Source organism: Chiloscyllium plagiosum, unplaced genomic scaffold (assembly GCF_037043375.1).
Source record: "Chiloscyllium plagiosum isolate Xiang-an unplaced genomic scaffold, Cpla_swu_hap1 HiC_scaffold_30, whole genome shotgun sequence".
Taxonomy (NCBI): Eukaryota; Metazoa; Chordata; class Chondrichthyes; order Orectolobiformes; family Hemiscylliidae; genus Chiloscyllium; species Chiloscyllium plagiosum.
In genome coordinates this window covers 34,426,100-34,446,285 of record NW_028270168.1, presented here as the reverse complement: position 1 = coordinate 34,446,285, position 20,186 = coordinate 34,426,100, and the positions used below count along the sequence as shown (strand labels likewise).

General features: G+C 43.6%; 1 protein-coding gene across 1 annotated transcript in view; it reads right to left on the bottom strand.

Annotated features, from left to right (window-relative positions):
* sf3a3 (splicing factor 3a, subunit 3) overlaps window positions 1-18,533 on the bottom strand; it is a 37,512-nt gene extending 18,979 nt beyond the window's left edge. The window contains exons 1-9 of the mRNA XM_087976874.1: window positions 18,379-18,533; window positions 13,283-13,330; window positions 11,476-11,528; window positions 10,829-10,934; window positions 8,826-8,898; window positions 7,206-7,297; window positions 4,918-5,000; window positions 3,718-3,856; window positions 1,427-1,495 (exon numbers count right to left, since the gene is read on the bottom strand). Coding sequence (XP_087833000.1) covers window positions 1,427-1,495; window positions 3,718-3,856; window positions 4,918-5,000; window positions 7,206-7,297; window positions 8,826-8,898; window positions 10,829-10,934; window positions 11,476-11,528; window positions 13,283-13,330; window positions 18,379-18,474 — 759 coding nt within the window. The 5' untranslated portion in view covers window positions 18,475-18,533. The remainder of the gene's footprint in view (window positions 1-1,426; window positions 1,496-3,717; window positions 3,857-4,917; window positions 5,001-7,205; window positions 7,298-8,825; window positions 8,899-10,828; window positions 10,935-11,475; window positions 11,529-13,282; window positions 13,331-18,378) is intronic.
* Window positions 18,534-20,186: the final 1,653 nt, after the last annotated feature.

Below are 20,186 nucleotides of genomic sequence, written 5' to 3'. Positions count from 1 at the left end.
GCAGAACTGCTCAGTAAATACAACTGCAAACAGAACTCTCATGAAATACAGTACTTTTGTAATTGTATCAAAACAAAAAAGGACTCAATCAAATGACAAATCAAACAGCATCATCGAATCTCAGTCACAGCAAGTGACACTAACCACTCTGAAAAACCTAGTGATAGAGTTGCAGTGTAGCATGGAAGCAAAGACATGGGATACTCAGCCACAAGTGGCAGGTTAAATAGTGAACCAAATGACGTACATGTTCTAAGCACACTGGAACTTACAGCAGCATGACAATTTATCGAGAAATGCACAGCTGGTGGCCTCCTAGAGACTCCTTTGGCCACTTTGGGCCCAGAGTCTCAATGACATTTTTGGAACTTGAGTGGGCACAGTGGCACCAATAGCTACTGCTCTCACTAGTGATAGGTACACTGCATGTGGCACTTCTGCAGCCAGAACCTTGAGTACAGGGGAAGCCCAATGGTGGCCACTTAAGTACACAAGGATACTGGATTCTGTAAGACCTCCCAAATACAACTAATGCAAGTCCCCCACTGGCTCTCCAACCAATGGACATGCCCTTGATATCCTGACAAAATCTATGCCTCTACAGTCTGCGTTCCTAACCTTCATAAGCTTGTAGATCTTAGTAGCAGAGGAGACCACTTAGTTCATTGTATCCATGCTAGTCAACAAAGATCAGACTTCACTAATTCTATTTTTCAGTTCTTGACCTAAAGACAAGACAACTGTGTGGCAATTAACACAAGACATTACTTAAATGTTATGCGAGTTACTGACTCAACCACTATTTCAAGCTGTATGTTCCTGACTCCCACTCTCCTCAATTGTCCTTATAGTCTTCTACCTGTTACATTAAATGTATGCCCCCGGTTACTGACCCCTCTCGTAGATAAACTGCCTATCTTTCTAGATGAAATTGATCATGGTAATCCTCAGGTGAAACTACCACCAGTTGTTTTTCTCTAATGAGAAAGCAGCCCTATGGCCTTTTAGGAACAAGACAACATTACCTTACCTAATTTAATCACACCTTTCCCATAATGTAGTAATTAAAACTACACAGTACTCGAGTTATGATCTAAATAGTGTTTTATACAGTTCCAGCATAACCTCAGTGCTTTTACATTTCATGCCTCACTTAAAAGAAGGCACTATGCTTCATGTCCCTTTCTTTTTTTAATATTGTAAAAATAAAAGTTTAAAGCTATCAAATTATTACTTCTGCACATTAAATAGACATTTTAAAAAAGACAGTTGTACAACTTTTTCACTTTCTAACATGATAAAGTACAACTTTAAAAAAAATTAAAGACACAGATCATTTGACTGAGAGATTTTGAATAATGATCACCATAAGCTTCAACTTTTTAAATCAAAGAGAATAAAATAATAAACTAAAAGGATAACCTACTTCCCAGGATGAGAAAGCTGACAGATCTAAATGAGCACCAGCATGAGTCAGGGCACTGCTTGTCTCTTTCTGTCAAGACAAGTGACAATTATATTAATTCAGTCAAGATAAATAATTCACATAAACATTATCAACATGGACATACTATTTCATGCAATATTACAAAACTTAGTGACTTAGCTCAAACTACCAGATTTAGGCTTACTACAATTAAGTGATCCCTTCATAGCACATACGTTTGATACAACAGCTATGGTCATAAAATCATATTTACATTACAAAGTTTAAAAAACGTTTTAAATCTGCATTATAGTCCAGTGCTCAACTGTGTGAAAATGCTTTGAACTGTCTCATAATTAAATGCTGAAATTCCAGGTTTCCTTGCATGCAAATGATTCAGGTCTGGGTGAAGTTTTAACTTTTCTCCTCCTCACTGTAATAAAAATGACCATTTCATTATACACTGTCTAGCAATTTGTCACACTCCTGACATTTTGTTTCTAGGCTAAAGCAAAGGCAGATTTCCTTCCCTTATGACATTAGTAAACCAGATAGATTTCTATGACAATCTACAGTGGTTACAGAGATGCCATAGGCTTGCATTTTATTTTTGATTTTTTCTGAATTCAAATATCACCATCTGCCATGACAGAATCTGAACCAATTACCCTAGGATATTAGCATGGGGCTCAGGATTATTAGCCCAGTGATGTTACCACTCCATCAAGCAAAAGTTTCAAAACATGTACCAACAGATTTAAGAACAGCTTCTTCCTTGCTGATATCAGATTTGTGAACAAACTTGCCATATTTTAGAGGTGATCTTTCTCTCCACCCTCTCTGTAATTGTAACACTATATTCAGCATTCTGTTGTAATACCCTGATGTACTTATGTAAGATATGATTTGTCTGGTTAGCGTCCAATACTTTGTACTGTATCTTGATACATATCTCAATAATAAATCAACTCAAAACCATTTCCTAGCTATATTTATCTTGCTGATTTTGGGACTAGAAACTCGATAAGGTGCTCTTGGTAAAAGTTCACATTCTATTGATTTGATTTAATTTGGCTTGATTCAATTTCATTATTTAAATTGATTTATTAGAAATTCTATAAAGAGAAACCATTTAAACTATCAATTGGCAGATGAGAAAGAGACATATATAATGCTGCATTCTGTAAATAAGCCCATTATCAATAAGGTATTAGTGTCTAGTTTCATACTTCTGCATCTGGTTTGAAATCAATATAATACAGTAGGACACTATCAGACATAATTTAACCTGTTGTGGGCGGCATGGTGGCACAGTGGTTAGCACTGCTGCCTCAGCGCCAGAGACCCGGGTTCAATTCCCGCCTCAGGCGACTCTCTGTGAGGAGTTTGCACGTTCTCCCAGTGTCTACGTGGGTTTCCTCCGGGCGCTCCAGTTTCCTCCCACAATCCAAAAACGCGCAGGTTAGGTGGATTGGCCATGCTAAATTGCCCGTAGTGTTAGGTGAAGGGGTAAATGTAGGGGAATGGGTCTGGGTGGGTTGTGCTTCTGCGGGTCGGTGTGGACTTGTTGGGCCGAAGGGCCTGTTTCCACACTAAGTAATCTAATCTATTGTATACTCATTCCCCCAACAGCTTTGGGGAGTACAATAGACAACTGACAATGCTGTCTTGGTTATATCCTAGGGGCTGGAGTGCACCCTGAACTTGGGAGAAAGTGAGAAGAGAAAAATAAACAGGGACACAAAGTGAGAGGAAGAAAAAGATAGAAGGACAGAAAAGAGAAATTCTGTCGTTTAAAAAATGCCTCAGCATCAATTCAAACCCATTTCTAGCAATTCTGTAATGCTCCTAGAACCACATCTTCTAATAACTAATTTTACTTGAAACTATTGTTTTTATATATTGTGCCCTACCTCAACCTAAAAAGGAATATTTGAGCCTCAGTATCTTAACATATCCCACTCTCAGAACACAAAATAGACATAATGCAATGTACAAGAAATGTATTCTACCACCTTTGTTAAACAAACAACATTGCAAATGCTCAGTGATGCTTTTCTGTAGTTTTAACTCTCAAATGCAAAAGATTGATAGAGACTGGCTTCACAATTGCTTAGGAATATTGAAATATCTCTAATTTTGAGGTAAGAGGAGAGATGCCAAGCCAAGTAAAAATGCCACTGAATATAAATATTCCAAAGTTATGGTTGCCAAGAAGTTAGTTTATTTTGAACAAACATGTTTATTGAAATATATTGTCATACTACAATAATAATTAACTTATTACGTACTGGCCAGCCAGGAAAGGTGCCGTTATCCCATTTTTTCTCAAAGTCAATTTGTATTTTTCCAAACAGTTCATTCTGATCCAATAAAGGTTTCACACGGTCAGTATAATCCTGGAGGTAGTCTAACAACATTTCCAGATACCTAGAGGAATTAAAAATTGACTTCAGTTTAGTTGAAATAGAATTTAACTTTCCAGTTATGCACTCTCAAGAATAATAACACCATACTAAACAGTGAAGAGGATAGTGATTCACATTTGACCCAGTTAAAGCAATCCAAACTATTGACAAGAAAGTATGTTTGTGACTCAGAAACCTAACTGATATGAAAAGAGAAGTTGTGGCCCTAAGGTTTAATTTTTGTACTGGTTTCTCCTTAGATTATAACATTTTTCTTTAATCAGTCCATGGGTATATTAAATTTTTTTGAAGACTTTCTTAATTAGAAACCTTTCATAAATTGTACTCAGACAAAAGTGAGGACTGCAGATGCTGGAAACCAGAGTTTAAATTAGTGTGGTGCTGGAAAAGCACAGCAGGTCAGGCAGCGTCCGAGGAGCAGGAAAATCGACGTTTTGAGCAAAAGCCTTTCCTCAGGAATGAATCATTTGCCCGAAACGTCGATGTTCCTGCTCCTTGGATGCTGCCTGACCCGCTGTGCTTTTCCAGCACTTTAATATAAATTGTACTCAGTCCAGTTACTTCCTCATTTCTGCATTACTGTTTGACTGCTGAGAAACTGCAAACTATTTGTAGAACATATGAAATAATGACATAAAGATGCAAATTGCTGTTATCCTTCAAAATAAATAAAACTTAAGTGCAAAATTAGACTAATTAAGGCTGAGAGAAAGGAGAACTATATCAACATGCAGCATCACTGCCAGATAATTATTCAAATGTTAATTTTCACACTATCATAAAAACAGTTGTATTGACATAATGTAAAATATAGCAGTAGGCCACAGCCCGCTCCATGATTTAATGAGATGATTATTTTTATCTTCTTGGCCTCAACCCCACTTTCCCGCCTGTTCCCTCTGTAGCCAGATTGTTGGACTGTCAGTTGACAATATTTCAAATATCTTAGCCTCCATAACTCTGAAGATACTTTTAAGAGATCAATAACTCAGGAGAATCTTCTCTTCATCCCCATTGTAAACGGATTGGATCGATATACACAAAAAAAGTATTTTCACTTACCGCTTATACTCTGCATTTTTTCTCTCTTTTGGGATATCAAAAAGTTGGTCAAATGTAATCAAGTAGGTAATATAATCACATTTCTGTAAAAAGAAAACTTGTTGTAAAATTCACAGGAATTTTATAATCCATATGCACATTCTGACAAGAGATAGCTAACGGAACTCTATCAACAAACACATTGACTTGATCCCATTTATCACCCCTGAAAAAAAGAACAGGAAATGATCTCACTGACCCAAGGAAACCGAAACATATGAATAAAAAGCAGACCATATCACCAGGCTTCACCGGAGGCTCACTGATGATGTTACCTAGTATGGTGACAAAACATCTGAAAACAGACCTTCCAGCTCAGCTCCAACGTACATCCTGAGACAGCTAGAAGTAGATAGAATTCCAAACACTAACATGATCAAGGCATGTGAACTAGAGTACGGCATTGAGACAGAAGATCAAACATGACCAAACTGAATGGGAGAGCATGCTCAATGGGTTGAATAGCCCATTTCATGATGCAAATAACAGTTTCCAGACCAATAGTACATGAAGTGCCAGCTGTACCCCAGGAAACATCTCTCTCACTAAATTACTGACTGGAGGATCATACGTGTTTTAATCAAAATTCAAAATATACCTTTGGCCCAGTTGCAAGAATAATGCACAGGCTTGTCATAACCTTTTACTGACATGTTCATACTACTGGAGATGGTGGTAACATTTGGATTATTTAGACAACACTTTATGTTCCAGTGAAACTCATCTTTATAGATATAATAGTTATAGCTCATGTTCTATTTTAGCACAACTGGAAGACAACGAGAGGCATTGACTTCAATATGAACATACTATAATGCTTCAAACAGGCACTTTCAGTTGAAATTAATGTTTCATCTTTTAACAAAATAATCCACAGAGGTACAACTATCTGCCACCAGAGGGAACATTATGCAAAGTTCTTTATTACCATGTACCAGATAAATTGTACTCTTGGATGATTATATACTTTCACAGAATAAATGCACTATGCAAATTCTTAATAAATTTAAATGAATCCATAGAATCAGTCAATGTGTGGCTACTTCATTAGTGTCATTCCATTATCTCTATTTAACACAATTTACATGAAGCGATAATTATAAAGTCGAGAAGAAAATGAGTACTTTAATATAACAAACAGGAATCCAATTATGCTAACACTTCAACTGATAATTCCTTTGCATTATTTACCATTTTCCATCGTCTCAATACTACAGATACTCCTCAACCACTTTAGAACTGAAAAGCAGCCAGGTTCACATGAACTGACAATGCTAAATACCTATCTCATGTCAGTCTTTGGGACATCTTTACTTTCCCTTGGTATCTTTTTCCATAATGCTAGCAATGAACTACTGGAGAATTGCAGGATTACATTACTATAGAAACAAGCAAGAGCTCCAAGGTGTTAAGACCACTGCATTATCCTTAGTTTTAGTGAACTTCTGTCAGACCATAAATCATAAGACACCAGAGCAGAAATTAGGCCATTTGGCACATCGAGTCTTCTCCGCCATTCAATCATGGCTGATTAAATTTACAAAATCGTTCTTCCGCTTTCTCCCCATAATCTTTGATCCCCTGGACAATCAAGAATCAATCTGTTTTGAATATATTCAATGACCTGACTTCCACAACCTTCTGTAGCAACGAATTCCATAGAAACACCATTCTCTCGCTGAAGACATTTCTCCTTATCACTGTTCTAAAGGGTCTTCCCTTTACTTGAAAGCTGTGCCCTCGAGTCTTAGTTTCTCCTATCAATGGAATCATCTCCCCAATGTCCACTCTGTCCAGGCCGTTCAGTACTCTGACTTTCAATTAGATCCCCCTTCATCCTGCTAAACTCCATTGAGTATAGAACCAGAGTCCTCAAATGTTCTTCATATATTAAGTTTTTCATTCCAGGGATCAAAGTTAAAAATCACACAACACCAGCTTATAGTCCAACAGGTTTAATTGGAAGCACACTAGCGTTCAGAGCGACACTCCTTCATCAGGTGATTGTCACAATCGTCGCTCCAAAAGCGAGTGTGCTTTCAATTAAACCTGTTGGACTATAACCTGGTGTTGTGTGATTTTTAACTTTGTACACCCCAGTCCAACACCGGCATCTCCGAATCATTCCAGGGATCATTCTCGTGAACCTCCTCTGGACTTGCTCCAGGACCAGTACATCCTTCCTGAGGTATGGGGGTCCAAAATTGCTCTCAATTCCAGACAAGCCAATTTTCTTACTTCTTACTAACCTCTGAACCTTTCAGGTTAATGTATTTGAGATAACAGTCATGAAGGTCAAGATAACGTCCATATCCTTCCTCATCTGTGAACTCCACCAGATCTTTAAGAAAGAAATGGATTTAATTTTCATTTGCATATATTTCAATCACAAGCCAGAGCAAGTCATAGAGCCATATAATCACAGTTCAGAAATAGACCCTTCAGTCCAACTAGTCCACACTGATCATGTTTTCAAACTAAACTAGCCCCACTTGCCTTTGTTTCACCCTTATCCCTCCAAACTTTTCCTGTTCATGTACTTATCCAAATATCTTTTAAATGCTGTAACTCTACCTGCATCCACCACTTCCTCTGGCAGATTATTCCACTCATGAATCACTCTCATCCAAGTCATTTATATAAAGACAAACAAAAGTAGACCCAGTACCTATTGAACACTGCTGGTCACAGGCTTTCAGTCCGAAAAACAACCCTCCATCACCACCCTCTGTCTCCGACCATCAAGCCAATTTTGTATCCAATTAGCAAAATCATCCTAAATTCCATGTGATCTAACTTTACTAATTAGTCAACCATGTTGAACCTTATCAAAAGTTCAAGTAAACAACATCTACCTATCTGCCTTCAATCTTTTTGGTTACTTTGTCAAAAAAACTCAGTCAAGTTTATGAGACAGGTTTTCCTTCACATAAAACCATGCTGATTATCCCTAATCACTCCTTGCCTCTCCAAATATATGTAACTGCTACCTTTTAGAATCCCCTCCAACAACTTACCCACCACCGCTATCAGACTCACAGGTCAATGGTTCCCGAATTCTACTTACAGCTTTTCTTAAATAAAGGCACAACATTAACCATCCTCCAGTGCTTCAGCAATTCACCTGTGGTTATAGACGATACAAATATTTCTGCTGGGGGCCCCACACATTCCTAACTTTCCACATTGCCCTGAGATACACTTGAACAGGTCCCAGAGGTCTATCCATCTTTATGCTTTCTAAAGCCTCCAGCTCTTAATCTTCTGTAATGTAACCGGTTTGAAAAATATAATATTTCCTCTTGTTCACTAACCTTAGTTTATATAAAAGACATTCACACCTAACCCAGGAAACTGTAACTTTAATGCATGGTATAATTAGCAAAGTATCTTAACTTAAATATTTTGTAAAGCATTTTAGCTGAGACTAGATACACCATGTAATAATAATCTGTCATTTGGCAACTGAAGGTGTCCATAGCTTTCAAATATGCATCAATGTGGTGAACAGTTGTTTAGTAGGGTAACCTCATACCTGTCCATGATGTTGTAGCAGCAACAGCAATAAATACTAAATGTAGTTACCACCATTTACACAATCATAAAGCAGATTACAAAATTTAGAAGGAAACCTCCAAACTTTAAATAAAAACACTATGTTTATGTATTGCATATTATGTATTGCTGCTATTGATTTGGTAATTACGTGTTTAACGCAACTGTACATTAAAAACAGGTTGGTTACAGTCTACTAGCTCAAATGTATTTTTATATTTGACCTGATGTTGAATTAAGATTACTCAATGATAATAACACTGCATTTTCTTTTTAGAAACAGCAGAATGCTTAAAAACATTATGCAGACTTACTCTGTGCCTCCTCACTTGGATTATCCCTGGTCTTCATTAACTCCTCGAACTCCACCGACATTGGAATACTTATCTAGAAGAAAAAGGAGAAAAGCGAACGTCACTTCAAACAGTCAGATACCAAATGTTCACCTTAAATAGAACCTTGAGAATAGAAATGTTTCAATTATTTTAGATCTTATCCAATTTACCAGCTACCGGTAAATGATAGTGAATTGCAAATTGTAGAACATGTAGGTTATGAGGCAAGTGCAGGAGCAAAGCAGTAAGGAGTCATACATTACCATATTATCACCCACTGTAGAAAGCATTTTGTTTGTATCAGACTTGTATGTACAGATTCAGGACATGGGACCACTTAATCCAAATACAGTTAAACTTTGTTTTAACCAGCACTTTATGAAACAGCACTCTTGATAAACTGGCAGAAATTATATACCTAAAATATCGGACGTTTACAGTATTACTGAGATTTCCAAGTAGTCAGTTGAGGATGCAAATAAGGAGACTCTCTGCTGTTAGGTTTTATTAAAGGCAAAGTGATTATTTAAATGAATTATATTGTAAATAAAGTAGAAACAGTGATGTGTACACCTCCTGCATTACACTGATTATGTGGACCTCTTGATCAACTGGAACATCTGATCAACCCGTGCACTTTTGATCCCATCAAGGCTGGTTAATATAACGTTTATTGTGTAAGTTTTACTCTGGAATACTGGTTTTGGAAATTTCACATTAACAAGACCTCAGCACTTTATCATTTATATCAATGACTTAGATGAGGGGAGTGAAGACATGATAGCTAACTCTGCTGAAGACACAAAGATAGATAGGAAAGTACGCTGTGTCAAGCATGATGCTTGAGGATGATGCAGGTAGATATAGATAAGCTGAATGAATGGGCAAAAGTCTGGCACATGAATTATGTTGGAAAATGTGAAGGTTTCACTTTATCAGCAAGAATTTTAAAAAAGCAGAATATTACTTCAATGGCAAACAACTGCAGAATGCTGAGATGAAGAGGAATCTAGATGTTCCAGTACAAGGTTCACAAAACATGAGTATGCAGCGACAGCAATTGATTAAGAAAGTTAATGGAATGCTACACTTCATACAGTAGAAATTGAACAACAATGTCAAGATGTTATGCTTCTGTTACACAAGGCATTGGCCTGATCACATCTTGAATACGACGTAAGTTTTGATCATCTTATTTCAGGAAGAACGTAGTTATGTTGGAGGTGGTTCAAGCAAGTTTATTAGACTGATCCTTGGAATGAGTGTTTGGATGTTCTGGGCTTGCTTCCACTGGAGTTTACAAAAGTAAGAGCAACTTAATTGAGGTATACCAGATCCTGAACTATCGTGGCAAGTTGGGCATGGGGAGAGTGTTTCTTCTTGTAGGTGAATCCTGTTCAAAAATTAGGGAAAGCATGTTTAAATTTTAGTGGAGAAATGAGAACTTTTTTTTCGCGCTGGGTTAACAGACTTTGGAACTTTCTGCCTCAGAAGGCGATGGAGGCAGAGTCATTGAATATTTTTAAAGTGCAAGTAGGTAAATTATTGTTAAACAAGGGAATCAAAAGTTTCTCACGGTAGATAGTAAATTTGCAAATCGAAACACAAACAAATCAGCCATGATCTTACTGAATGGCATCGCAGGCATGAGGCGCCAAATGGCTTCCTTCTGCTCTCAATTCGTAAGCAGCGCTTCAATGAGTATTGTAAGCTAGTTAGGAGAATTTTCTCAAAAGAAATCAAAAAACAAAATTTTTTTTTAAAAATACTCTGAGCAAGGTTTTCGGAATTCTAACATGCTGCCTACGTCTCGATATTTGCTTAATATGTTAAGTGCAAGTAATTTAACCTAAAGGTCAAGTAATTTAATAGAAAGAATGATAAAGAAACAATGCTATGTATCATGCTGTTTTGTAGTAATTGTATGCAGACATTTTATATAAGTTCAGACTATAATGCTTTATGTCTGTGGGTGCACCAACCTCATTTGGGTGTTTTCTGTGGAATTCTTTGATCATCTTCAGCCGATTGTAGAATTCTCCGAATTCGTTTGGTCCTGAAATGGCATTTAACTCATCCTTTCGCATACTGTCAGCAAAATAAAGCCATTACAATGAAGGACTGCATTATGCAATATTTAACACTCGCAACAGACAGAGCAACAAAGTAAGTAGACCTTCAAAATAACAAATGTTCTCAACCAGAACACATATGCAGTCAAAGGTCAGTTATATGGTGAATACTAATGAATGCTAAATATTCATCAATATCATAGCAAAATATCAATGTGTTAGCTTTTGGACAGGATCAAAAGCTATAACTTTGAGTTATGTTATGAAAGTGGAAAAACCTTTATCGGTTAAGATACAGGAAATATTTCTGGAGGGGAGTAAGTTTTTGATAGTAGTCCAACACAAAGGCGCAAGATGAATTAGGTGGCAACACAGTGAAAACTTCACAAGCATCGTAAGTGTAATTGCTCCATTACCCGGTCATCATGCAATTAAAATGCAATGTGACATTTCACAGGTTTCATTAAACATTATATTGTTTGAAAATGTTCAGCTGCATTCATTTGTCAAATACAAAACTTGTTACTATCTGAAATCAAATCAATAATAAGACATACCTATCTTTGTCTTCGTACAAGTCTCTTAGATTTCCTGCCACTTCCATGTACCTCTGGAAAATAAATAAATGAAAAAATCCAATCCATTTAAAACTGTTACAGGTGAACAGAAGACAGTGTTCAGCATTTAATAGGAAAAAATTTACAAGCTTCAAAATGCAGAATATTGCTCACTTGCATTTCACTCAACTAAGTTCTTCCAGATAAATAACGCTAAAAATTACTGTTCATTCCTGCACAACTTGTAGCAATAAGTATCAGATTATTGTTATTCCAGCAACAGTCTCAAACCTCAAGCAACTTTAAACATGTGTGCACAATAGAATTGAAGACTGGTTATTTACAAATCAGAATGGTTTTTACTCATTGTTTAGCAAGGACATTGATTGAATAAACTATACAGACACAACATCCTTGTTCAAGAGGAATGTGTAGATTCAAGCACTATTTTTCTAGTGCCAAGTGATGTTTTTAAGTCTAAATTTTTGTCAAAACGTACGAATTGATTTTTACACAAGTAACATCTGGGAGTTTGAAATCCACCCTGTCCTATTGCCTTGCTGTCAGTTTGCCAGTATTGAATTTTTCTTTAAAATTACATCATTGTCTTCAATCACAGTTCAAAATAGTTTCTTTTCATAAACCTGCTACACCATCCAGGTAGATAGCAAAGATGCCTTTGAAATGTGCAGTGCCTAATTTTGTTTGTTTGTTCCAGGACAATTATTTGGATTAGTAAGAAACTGTGAGCTCATTTCAGCAATGTTCATTAATGTATTTTGAAGCTTTCCTCTGCTATCACGTTAGGGTTACTGCTGTTTGCGCATTTATTCTGAGGCAGCTGTGTTGAGAATTTCCTTCAATCTATAGCACTTTTCTTATATTTTGAGTCTTTAGTTGCTGCATAAATGTTAACCTGTTAAGCAATTTCAATTACTTTAATATTTGAACTGGGCTGTGACTCTACTGTGGAACTCTCTTTTAGAAACAAAGATTGCAGCAAGGTCAATTGCTATAACTGCTGAAAGATCAGTCACTATTGATGCTTTAAACAAGCTTTTGAACAAACGCAAATGCCTTACTCTAAATCCAGATCTGCACGGAGTTAGGAAATTTCACTGCAGAGACACAGAGGGACCGAGAGAGCATGGCACTGAGTTTCTGATTCTGATGATTATCGATACACTCAGCTGGTAAATGTACATGAAAATCTTCAATCTTAATCCTTCCACAGCACCTTCGGAACCCTCAAACTCTACCAACTAGAAAAGCATGGAAATACCATCGCCTGCAAGCTCCACTCCAAGTTGCACACTTTCCTGACTTGGAACTATATTGTCATTTCCTCATTGTCAATGGGTTTAATTCTTGAAACTGCCATTCTTGCCGCACTGTGGGCATACACACACATGACAGACTGCAGCAGATCAAGAATCCAGCTCACTACCACATTCTCAGGGGCAAATATGGATGGGAAAATAAATGCTGGCCGAGCCAACAATACCCACATCTGTTAACAAAATAAAATGCACAGCCTCCCAATACGCCCATACTGCAACATTATCTTCAAAGTGAATGGATTTTATTGTGCAATGATAAAGAAAAACTGATTGGCAACTTGACTTATCAAATGGATCATTATGCAGGATAAAAGTCTGCATGTGTAACAGACCTGGTGTATAGTTCAGAGCTACAGCTAATTTACACAATTGATCTATACAACAGATATCAATCCAAGCAGAGTAATTGTAAGTAATCCTAGAATGACAACCAGATTTGAAAGCCAGGCCACAATGAGCTTACTTACATCAAGCACTGCTCTGGCCCGATGATCGGAATTGATTTGGTCCCGAAGCTGGAAAACAAATTTTAAAAATTAATGTTTTAAAACAACCAAACTGTTTGAAAAGTTAATCCTGGTCTCACCAATTAAAACCGGTCCGCATCAGCACCTTCACCACTTGTTCAGACAATGGTAAACACCTCTCCCTTCATCAGAAAAACAAAGAAAACTAACCAGAGAAAAGAGTTGTTGAACATTGGACATGGGCAATGCAATTCATTTCCAAAGTGCATGCTTGTGTAAAACACATATCATGTGTATATTTTAAAGATGGCCCAGAGTGCACTGAGACGTCTAACTCCATCAGGAGATTCACTTCAGAGCTTACTTTGAGTTTGAAGAGCTCATTAACGTTGGTAGCTTCAACCTACAATGAGCATTAGAATGTACTGAATCTCCAGAAAATTGAGGTAATAATCTGCAGGTCAATCAATATCACTGCAAAAAGCAGACAGACAATCTCTATGACTCTATAAGTTAACATATCTCAGGTGCCGTATTCTTGCCAAAATATTCACAGCTAACACTGAATAATTTCAAATGACAGCTGCTGTACATCTCCAGCACTGTTTGGTTTTGCATCAGATATACCTTTTTGTTCATAGTGATGTAGAGAAGTCAAAAGGCTACTGCAGCTCCATGTAGTTTCACTCCAAATTGTGTCCTCCATCAAATGTAGGTCAATGTTTAGCAAAGAAAATTAACAATAAAGTTCATGCTGGTTTGGAAAGTTTCAAAATCACATTCCAAAAAATGAAAACAGCAACAATGTGGATATAAATGTAGGAATGACAGAGTCCAACCAACCAACCAACCTAAGCTTTTAAACACCTGAATACAACAAAGAACAACTAAAAAATCTGAAAAAAAGAATTGCTGGAGAAACTCAATCGATCTCGCAGCATTGGTGGAGAGAGAAACAGCCAAGGCTTTGAGTCCAGTGTCTGTCCTTCAGAAGAACTAGCCATTTGGATACAGAACTAGCTCAAAGGTAGAAGACAGAGTGGTGGTGGGATGGTTGCTTTTCAGACTGGAGACCTGTGACCACAAGGATCGTTGCTGGGTCCAGTGCTTTTTGTCATTTATAGACATGATGTAGATGTGAACATAGGAGGTATACAAAGGAACCTTGATTATCCAAAGTCAATGGGCGGGCAGTTTTTCATTTGGATAATTAATGTGACCTTAAACAAAAGAAGCCGTACTGCACATAATTATGTTAAAAAGCATGTTTACAGAGTTTTTATTTCATTCAATCGCTTCGTACCACTCCATGCAAAGTCACAAATTGTCAATAGCTTCATTAATGGGGACTGGAGATGGTGCCGGTATCAGATTTTCCTTATCATCCACGGTGTCCATACTTTCCCGTTGTTCTGTGACTATGTTGACTATCTGATCATCGCTGAGTGTCTCTGTTGCAATGTCATTGGCACAATTCACCCAAACATCGATCTCAGCCTCTACAAACTCTCCTAATTCCAACTGTCTGCAGTTTTCGGTGAGGTCAGTGGTTAGCCTTTGATCAGGATAGGTGTCCTCTTCACTGTCAAGGCAACCAATACGCAAGTAATTGCACAAACACTCCGCAACTGTCAACAGCTTGACGCGGTCCCAAGATTCAGCAATCATGAACAAAGCGGCCTGGACTGTGAGCGCCTTCATAATTTCCTGCACTCCCTTTGCTGCATTGCCTTCACCCAGGATAGCATGCAACGTGTTATGGCGATATTTTTTCATTATTGCAATGATTCCCTGATTGAACAGCTGTAACCTTGAAGTGGTGTTGGGTGGTAAAACTAAACACCTTGATAGCTCCGTTTGCTGATTCTAACTAGCTGTCTTTCACCGTGTGTGCCCCCACATTGCTCGAGTCCAGCGCTTGCCAAACGTGATCTGACAGCAAGTACAAAATCTTCACGGAACCAGGATGAAAGAAGTGGATGTGTCATCCATGCCTTATTTTGTGCTTTGTACTTCACGGGAAACACGTTCCTGTCACAGTTCTTGAAGCAATATGGATTAGCATATCGCCCAGTGCAGACAAGCGGTAATTTATGAGAGCTGGTGGCGTTAACACAAGGGGATGGAAATGTGTTGCTGGAAAAGCGCAGCAGGTCAGGCAGCATCTAGGGACTAATGCCCGAAACGTCGATTCTCCTGTTCCCTAGATGCTGCCTGACCTGCTGCGCTTTTCCAGCAACACATTTCCATCTCTGATCTCCAGCATCTGCAGACCTCACTTTCTCCTTTAACACAAGGGGAAACAAGGGGATGCAATCCTGCTGCACTTTATGTGCAGTTTATGACACCTGCTTTTCCACGGTGGATGCAAGAGTTTTGCCCAGCAGTGCACTCAAAAACAATCCACTTTCATCAGCATTGTACAATTGCTCAGGTTCATACTTTCCTTCACAATAGATGGACTACAGTTTCTGTCTGTAGCCTTCCACAGTGCTGTCATTCATGGACTTCTACTCTCCAAGAACGCTGAGTTGCCTAATGCCATGACGATGATTGAAGCACTTTAACCAGCCCAATGAGACGCTGTGAGCAGTCACACTGTTGTGGAGTCGTTTATGGAAACTGGCAGCTTTTTCTCATATCATCGTGCCAGATACAGGAATCCCCTTTTCCCGTTGCTGTGAAAACCACAGAAATACAGCTTGGTCAAGTTGCTCATCTTTGCTGGCTTCGTAAATTTTCTTTTTAAAGCATTTGAAGCATCACTTTGGCTGTTGAATTTCTCAATCGCTGGTCTTACTTTCTTGATTTTGGACACTGCCACTATTCCAATGTTGTACACCTGTGCAATCTTTGATGCCTTTTCACCACAATCTAGACGCTATAAAATCTCACTTTTCTGTTCAAGTGTCACTGCGGTCCTGCGGGAGGGAGGGGGGGGGAGACGCGGGAGGGAGGAGGGGGGGGAGACGCGGGGGGGAGACGCGGGGGGGAGACGCGGGGGGGGAGACGCGGGGGGGGAGACGCGGGGGGGGAGACGCGGGGGGGGAGACGCGGGGGGGGAGACGCGGGGGGGGGAGACGCGGGGGGGGAGACGCGGGGGGGGAGACGCGGGGGGGGAGACGCGGGGGGGGAGACGCGGGGGGGGAGACGCGGGGGGGGAGACGCGGGGGGGGAGACGCGGGGGGGGAGACGCGGGGGGGGAGACGCGGGGGGGGAGACGCGGGGGGGGAGACGCGGGGGGGGAGACGCGGGGGGGAGACGCGGGGGGGAGGAGGGGGGGGAGACGCGGGAGGGAGGAGGGGGGGGGAGACGCGGGAGGGAGGAGGGGGGGGGAGACGCGGGAGGGAGGAGGGGGGGGGAGACGCGGGAGGGAGGAAGGGGGGGGAGACGCGGGAGGGAGGAGGGGGGGGGAGACGCGGGAGGGAGGAGGGGGGGGGAGACGCGGGAGGGAGGAGGGGGGGGGGAGACGCGGGAGGGAGGAGGGGGGGGGGAGACGCGGGAGGGAGGGGGGGGGGAGACGCGGGAGGGAGGAGGGGGGGGGGGAGACGCGGGAGGGAGGAGGGGGGGGGGAGACGCGGGAGGGAGGAGGGGGGGGGGAGACGTGGGAGGGAGGAGGGGGGGGGGAGACGCGGGAGGGAGGAGGGGGGGGAGACGCGGGAGGGAGGAGGGGGGGGGAGACGCGGGAGGGAGGAGGGGGGGGGAGACGCGGGAGGGAGGAGGGGGGGGGAGACGCGGGAGGGAGGAGGGGGGGGAGACGCGGGAGGGAGGAGGGGGGGGGGAGACGCGGGAGGGAGGGGGGGGGAGACGCGGGAGGGAGGGGGGGGAGACGCGGGAGGGAGGGGGGGGGGAGACGCGGGAGGGAGGGGGGGGAGACGCGGGAGGGAGGGGGGGGGAGACGCGGGAGGGAGGAGGGGGGAGACGCGGGAGGGAGGGGGGGGGAGACGCGGGAGGGGGGGGGAGACGCGGGAGGGAGGGGGGGGGAGACGCGGGAGGGAGGGGGGGGAGACGCGGGAGGGGGGGGGGGGAGACGCGGGAGGGAGGGGGGGGAGACGCGGGAGGGAGGGGGGGGGAGACGCGGGAGGGAGGGGGGGGAGACGCGGGAGGGGGGGGAGATGCGGGAGGGAGGGGGGGGAGACGCGGGAGGGAGGGGGGGGAGACGCGGGAGGGAGGGGGGGGGGAGACGCGGGAGGGAGGGGGGGGAGACGCGGGAGGGAGGGGGGGGGAGACGCGGGAGGGAGGAGGGGGGAGACGCGGGAGGGAGGGGGGGGGAGACGCGGGAGGGGGGGGGAGACGCGGGAGGGAGGGGGGGGAGACGCGGGAGGGAGGGGGGGAGACGCGGGAGGGAGGGGGGGGGGAGACGCGGGAGGGAGGGGGGGGGAGACGCGGGAGGGAGGGGGGGGAGACGCGGGAGGGAGGGGGGGGAGACGCGGGAGGGGGGGGGGGGGAGATGCGGGAGGGAGGGGGGGGGAGACGCGGGAGGGAGGGGGGGGAGACGCGGGAGGGGGGGGGGGAGATGCGGGAGGGAGGGGGGGGGAGACGCGGGAGGGAGGGGGGGGAGACGCGGGAGGGAGGGGGGGGAGACGCGGGAGGGAGGGGGGGGGAGACGCGGGAGGGGGGGGGAGACGCGGGAGGGAGGGGGGGGGAGACGCGGGAGGGAGGGGGGGGGAGACGCGGGAGGGAGGGGGGGGGGAGACGCGGGAGGGAGGGGGGGGGAGACGTGGGAGGGAGGGGGGGGGAGACGTGGGAGGGAGGGGGGGGAGACGCGGGAGGGAGGGGGGGGAGACGCGGGAGGGAGGGGGGGGGGAGACGCGGGAGGGAGGGGGGGGGGAGACGCGGGAGGGAGGGGGGGGGAGACGCGGGAGGGAGGGGGGGGGAGACGCGGGAGGGAGGGGGGGGGAGACGCGGGAGGGAGGGGGGGGGGAGACGCGGGAGGGAGGGGGGGGGGAGACGCGGGAGGGAGGGGGGGGGAGACGCGGGAGGGAGGGGGGGGGAGACGTGGGAGGGAGGGGGGGGGGAGACGTGGGAGGGAGGGGGGGGGGAGACGCGGGAGGGAGGAGGGGGGGGAGCCTGACCCCTGACCCCTCCGCACTCACCGTGGATTTCTTCACCATCATCTCCTTCACCATCACATCCATCAGCCGCTCCTTCTCCTCATGGTAACGGCGCTGCTGCTCCAGGATGGTCTCCATGGCGGCGGCGGGACACGACGACTTTCCTGAAACTGACGGATCCGCACCTGGATTGGACGGGCTGCCGGACGTGACGCACACCGCCTTCCGGAACCCGTGGTGCCCATACTACAGCCTTCCGCCGTCAGTGATCGCCGCATCAATGTTCCGCCCCCCTCCTCCCATCGATATACCACAGTGTAAACAATTATTTTCTATGAATTTATTTGTGTCAGTTTGTTTCTCCTGTTGGAAAGGGACTCCACCATTTCCACCACTTCTAATCCTTCGGCAAATTAAATAAGTTGCTGTGGGAGACCTACATAAGTCCACCAGGATTCTCCAAGTTGACAGCTGCTCCCTGCCAGATCCACATAATCCTCAAGGAAACATCTTCATGTTTCTTGTGGATGTTTTTGGGAGTTTTATCCAGGTTTTCTCACCTCACAGTCCATGCAGACTCTCTGAATCTCCAGAGGAGGCAAGAGTGTTGGCCGTTCAATGAACTATCTGGATTAACTTGATGAATATTTGGAACACTCCCTTTAGCAATCAGGTTCCCTCATAACCCCTTCCTCCATGCAGTGACTGTGATCATGCTTTTTGCTCTAACTCATCAGAGATCACCCAGGAATTCAGCATTTTGTCCCACACAGTGTCACAGAGCACAGAAACAGATCCCTCAGACTAACTTGTCTGCACCGACCAGACATCCCACTCTGAGTGTGTTCCATTTGCCAGCATTTGGCCCATATCTATCTAAACCCTTCCTATTTGTATACCCATCCAGATGCCTTTTAAATGTAATTGTACCAGCCCTCACCACTTCCTCAGGAAGCTCGTTCCATACACATACTGCCCTGGGCACGAAAATATTGCCCCTCGGGTCCTTTTTTAAAAATCTTTCCCCTCCCACCCTAATCCTATGTCATCTAGTATTGGACACCCCTCACCCTAAGAAAAGACCTTGGCTGTTCATCCTATCCATGCCCTTTGTAATTTTATAAAGGTCACTCCTCAGTATCTGATGCTCCAGCCCATTCAACTTCTCCCTATAACTCAAATCTTCTAGTCCCAGCAATAGCCAGTTAATCTTTTCTGCACTCTCATGTTTAACAGCATCCTTCCAAGAGAAGGGTGACAGAAATGTATTCAGTATTCTAATAATGGCCTGACCAACGTCTTGTAAAACCTTAACATGACACCCCAAATCCTATAGGGAAGCTGAGCTAAAAATGTGTTGCTGGAACAGCGCAGCAGGTCAGGCAGCATCCAAGGAACAGGAGAATTGACGTTTCGGGCATAAGCCCTTCTTCAGGAATGAGGAAAGTGTGTCCAGCAGGCTAAGATAAAAGGTAGGGAGGAGAGACTTGGGGGAGGGGTGTTGGAAATGTGATATGTGGAAAGAGGTCAAGGTGAGGGTGATAGGTCAGACTGGGGTGGGGGCGGAGAGGTCAGGAAGAAGATTGCAGGTTAGGAAGGCAGTGCTGAGTTCGATGGATTTGACTGAGACAAGGTGGGGGGAGGGGAAATGAGGAAATTGGTGAAATCCGAGTTCATCCCTTTTGGTTGGAGGGTTCCTAGGCGGAAGATGAGGCGCTCTTCCTCCAACTGTCGTGTTGTTGTGGTCTGGCGATGGAGGAGTCCAAAGACCTGCATGTCCTTGGTGAAGTGGGAGGGGAGTTGAAGTGTTGAGCCACAGGGTGGTTGGGTTGGTTGGTCCGGGTGTCCCA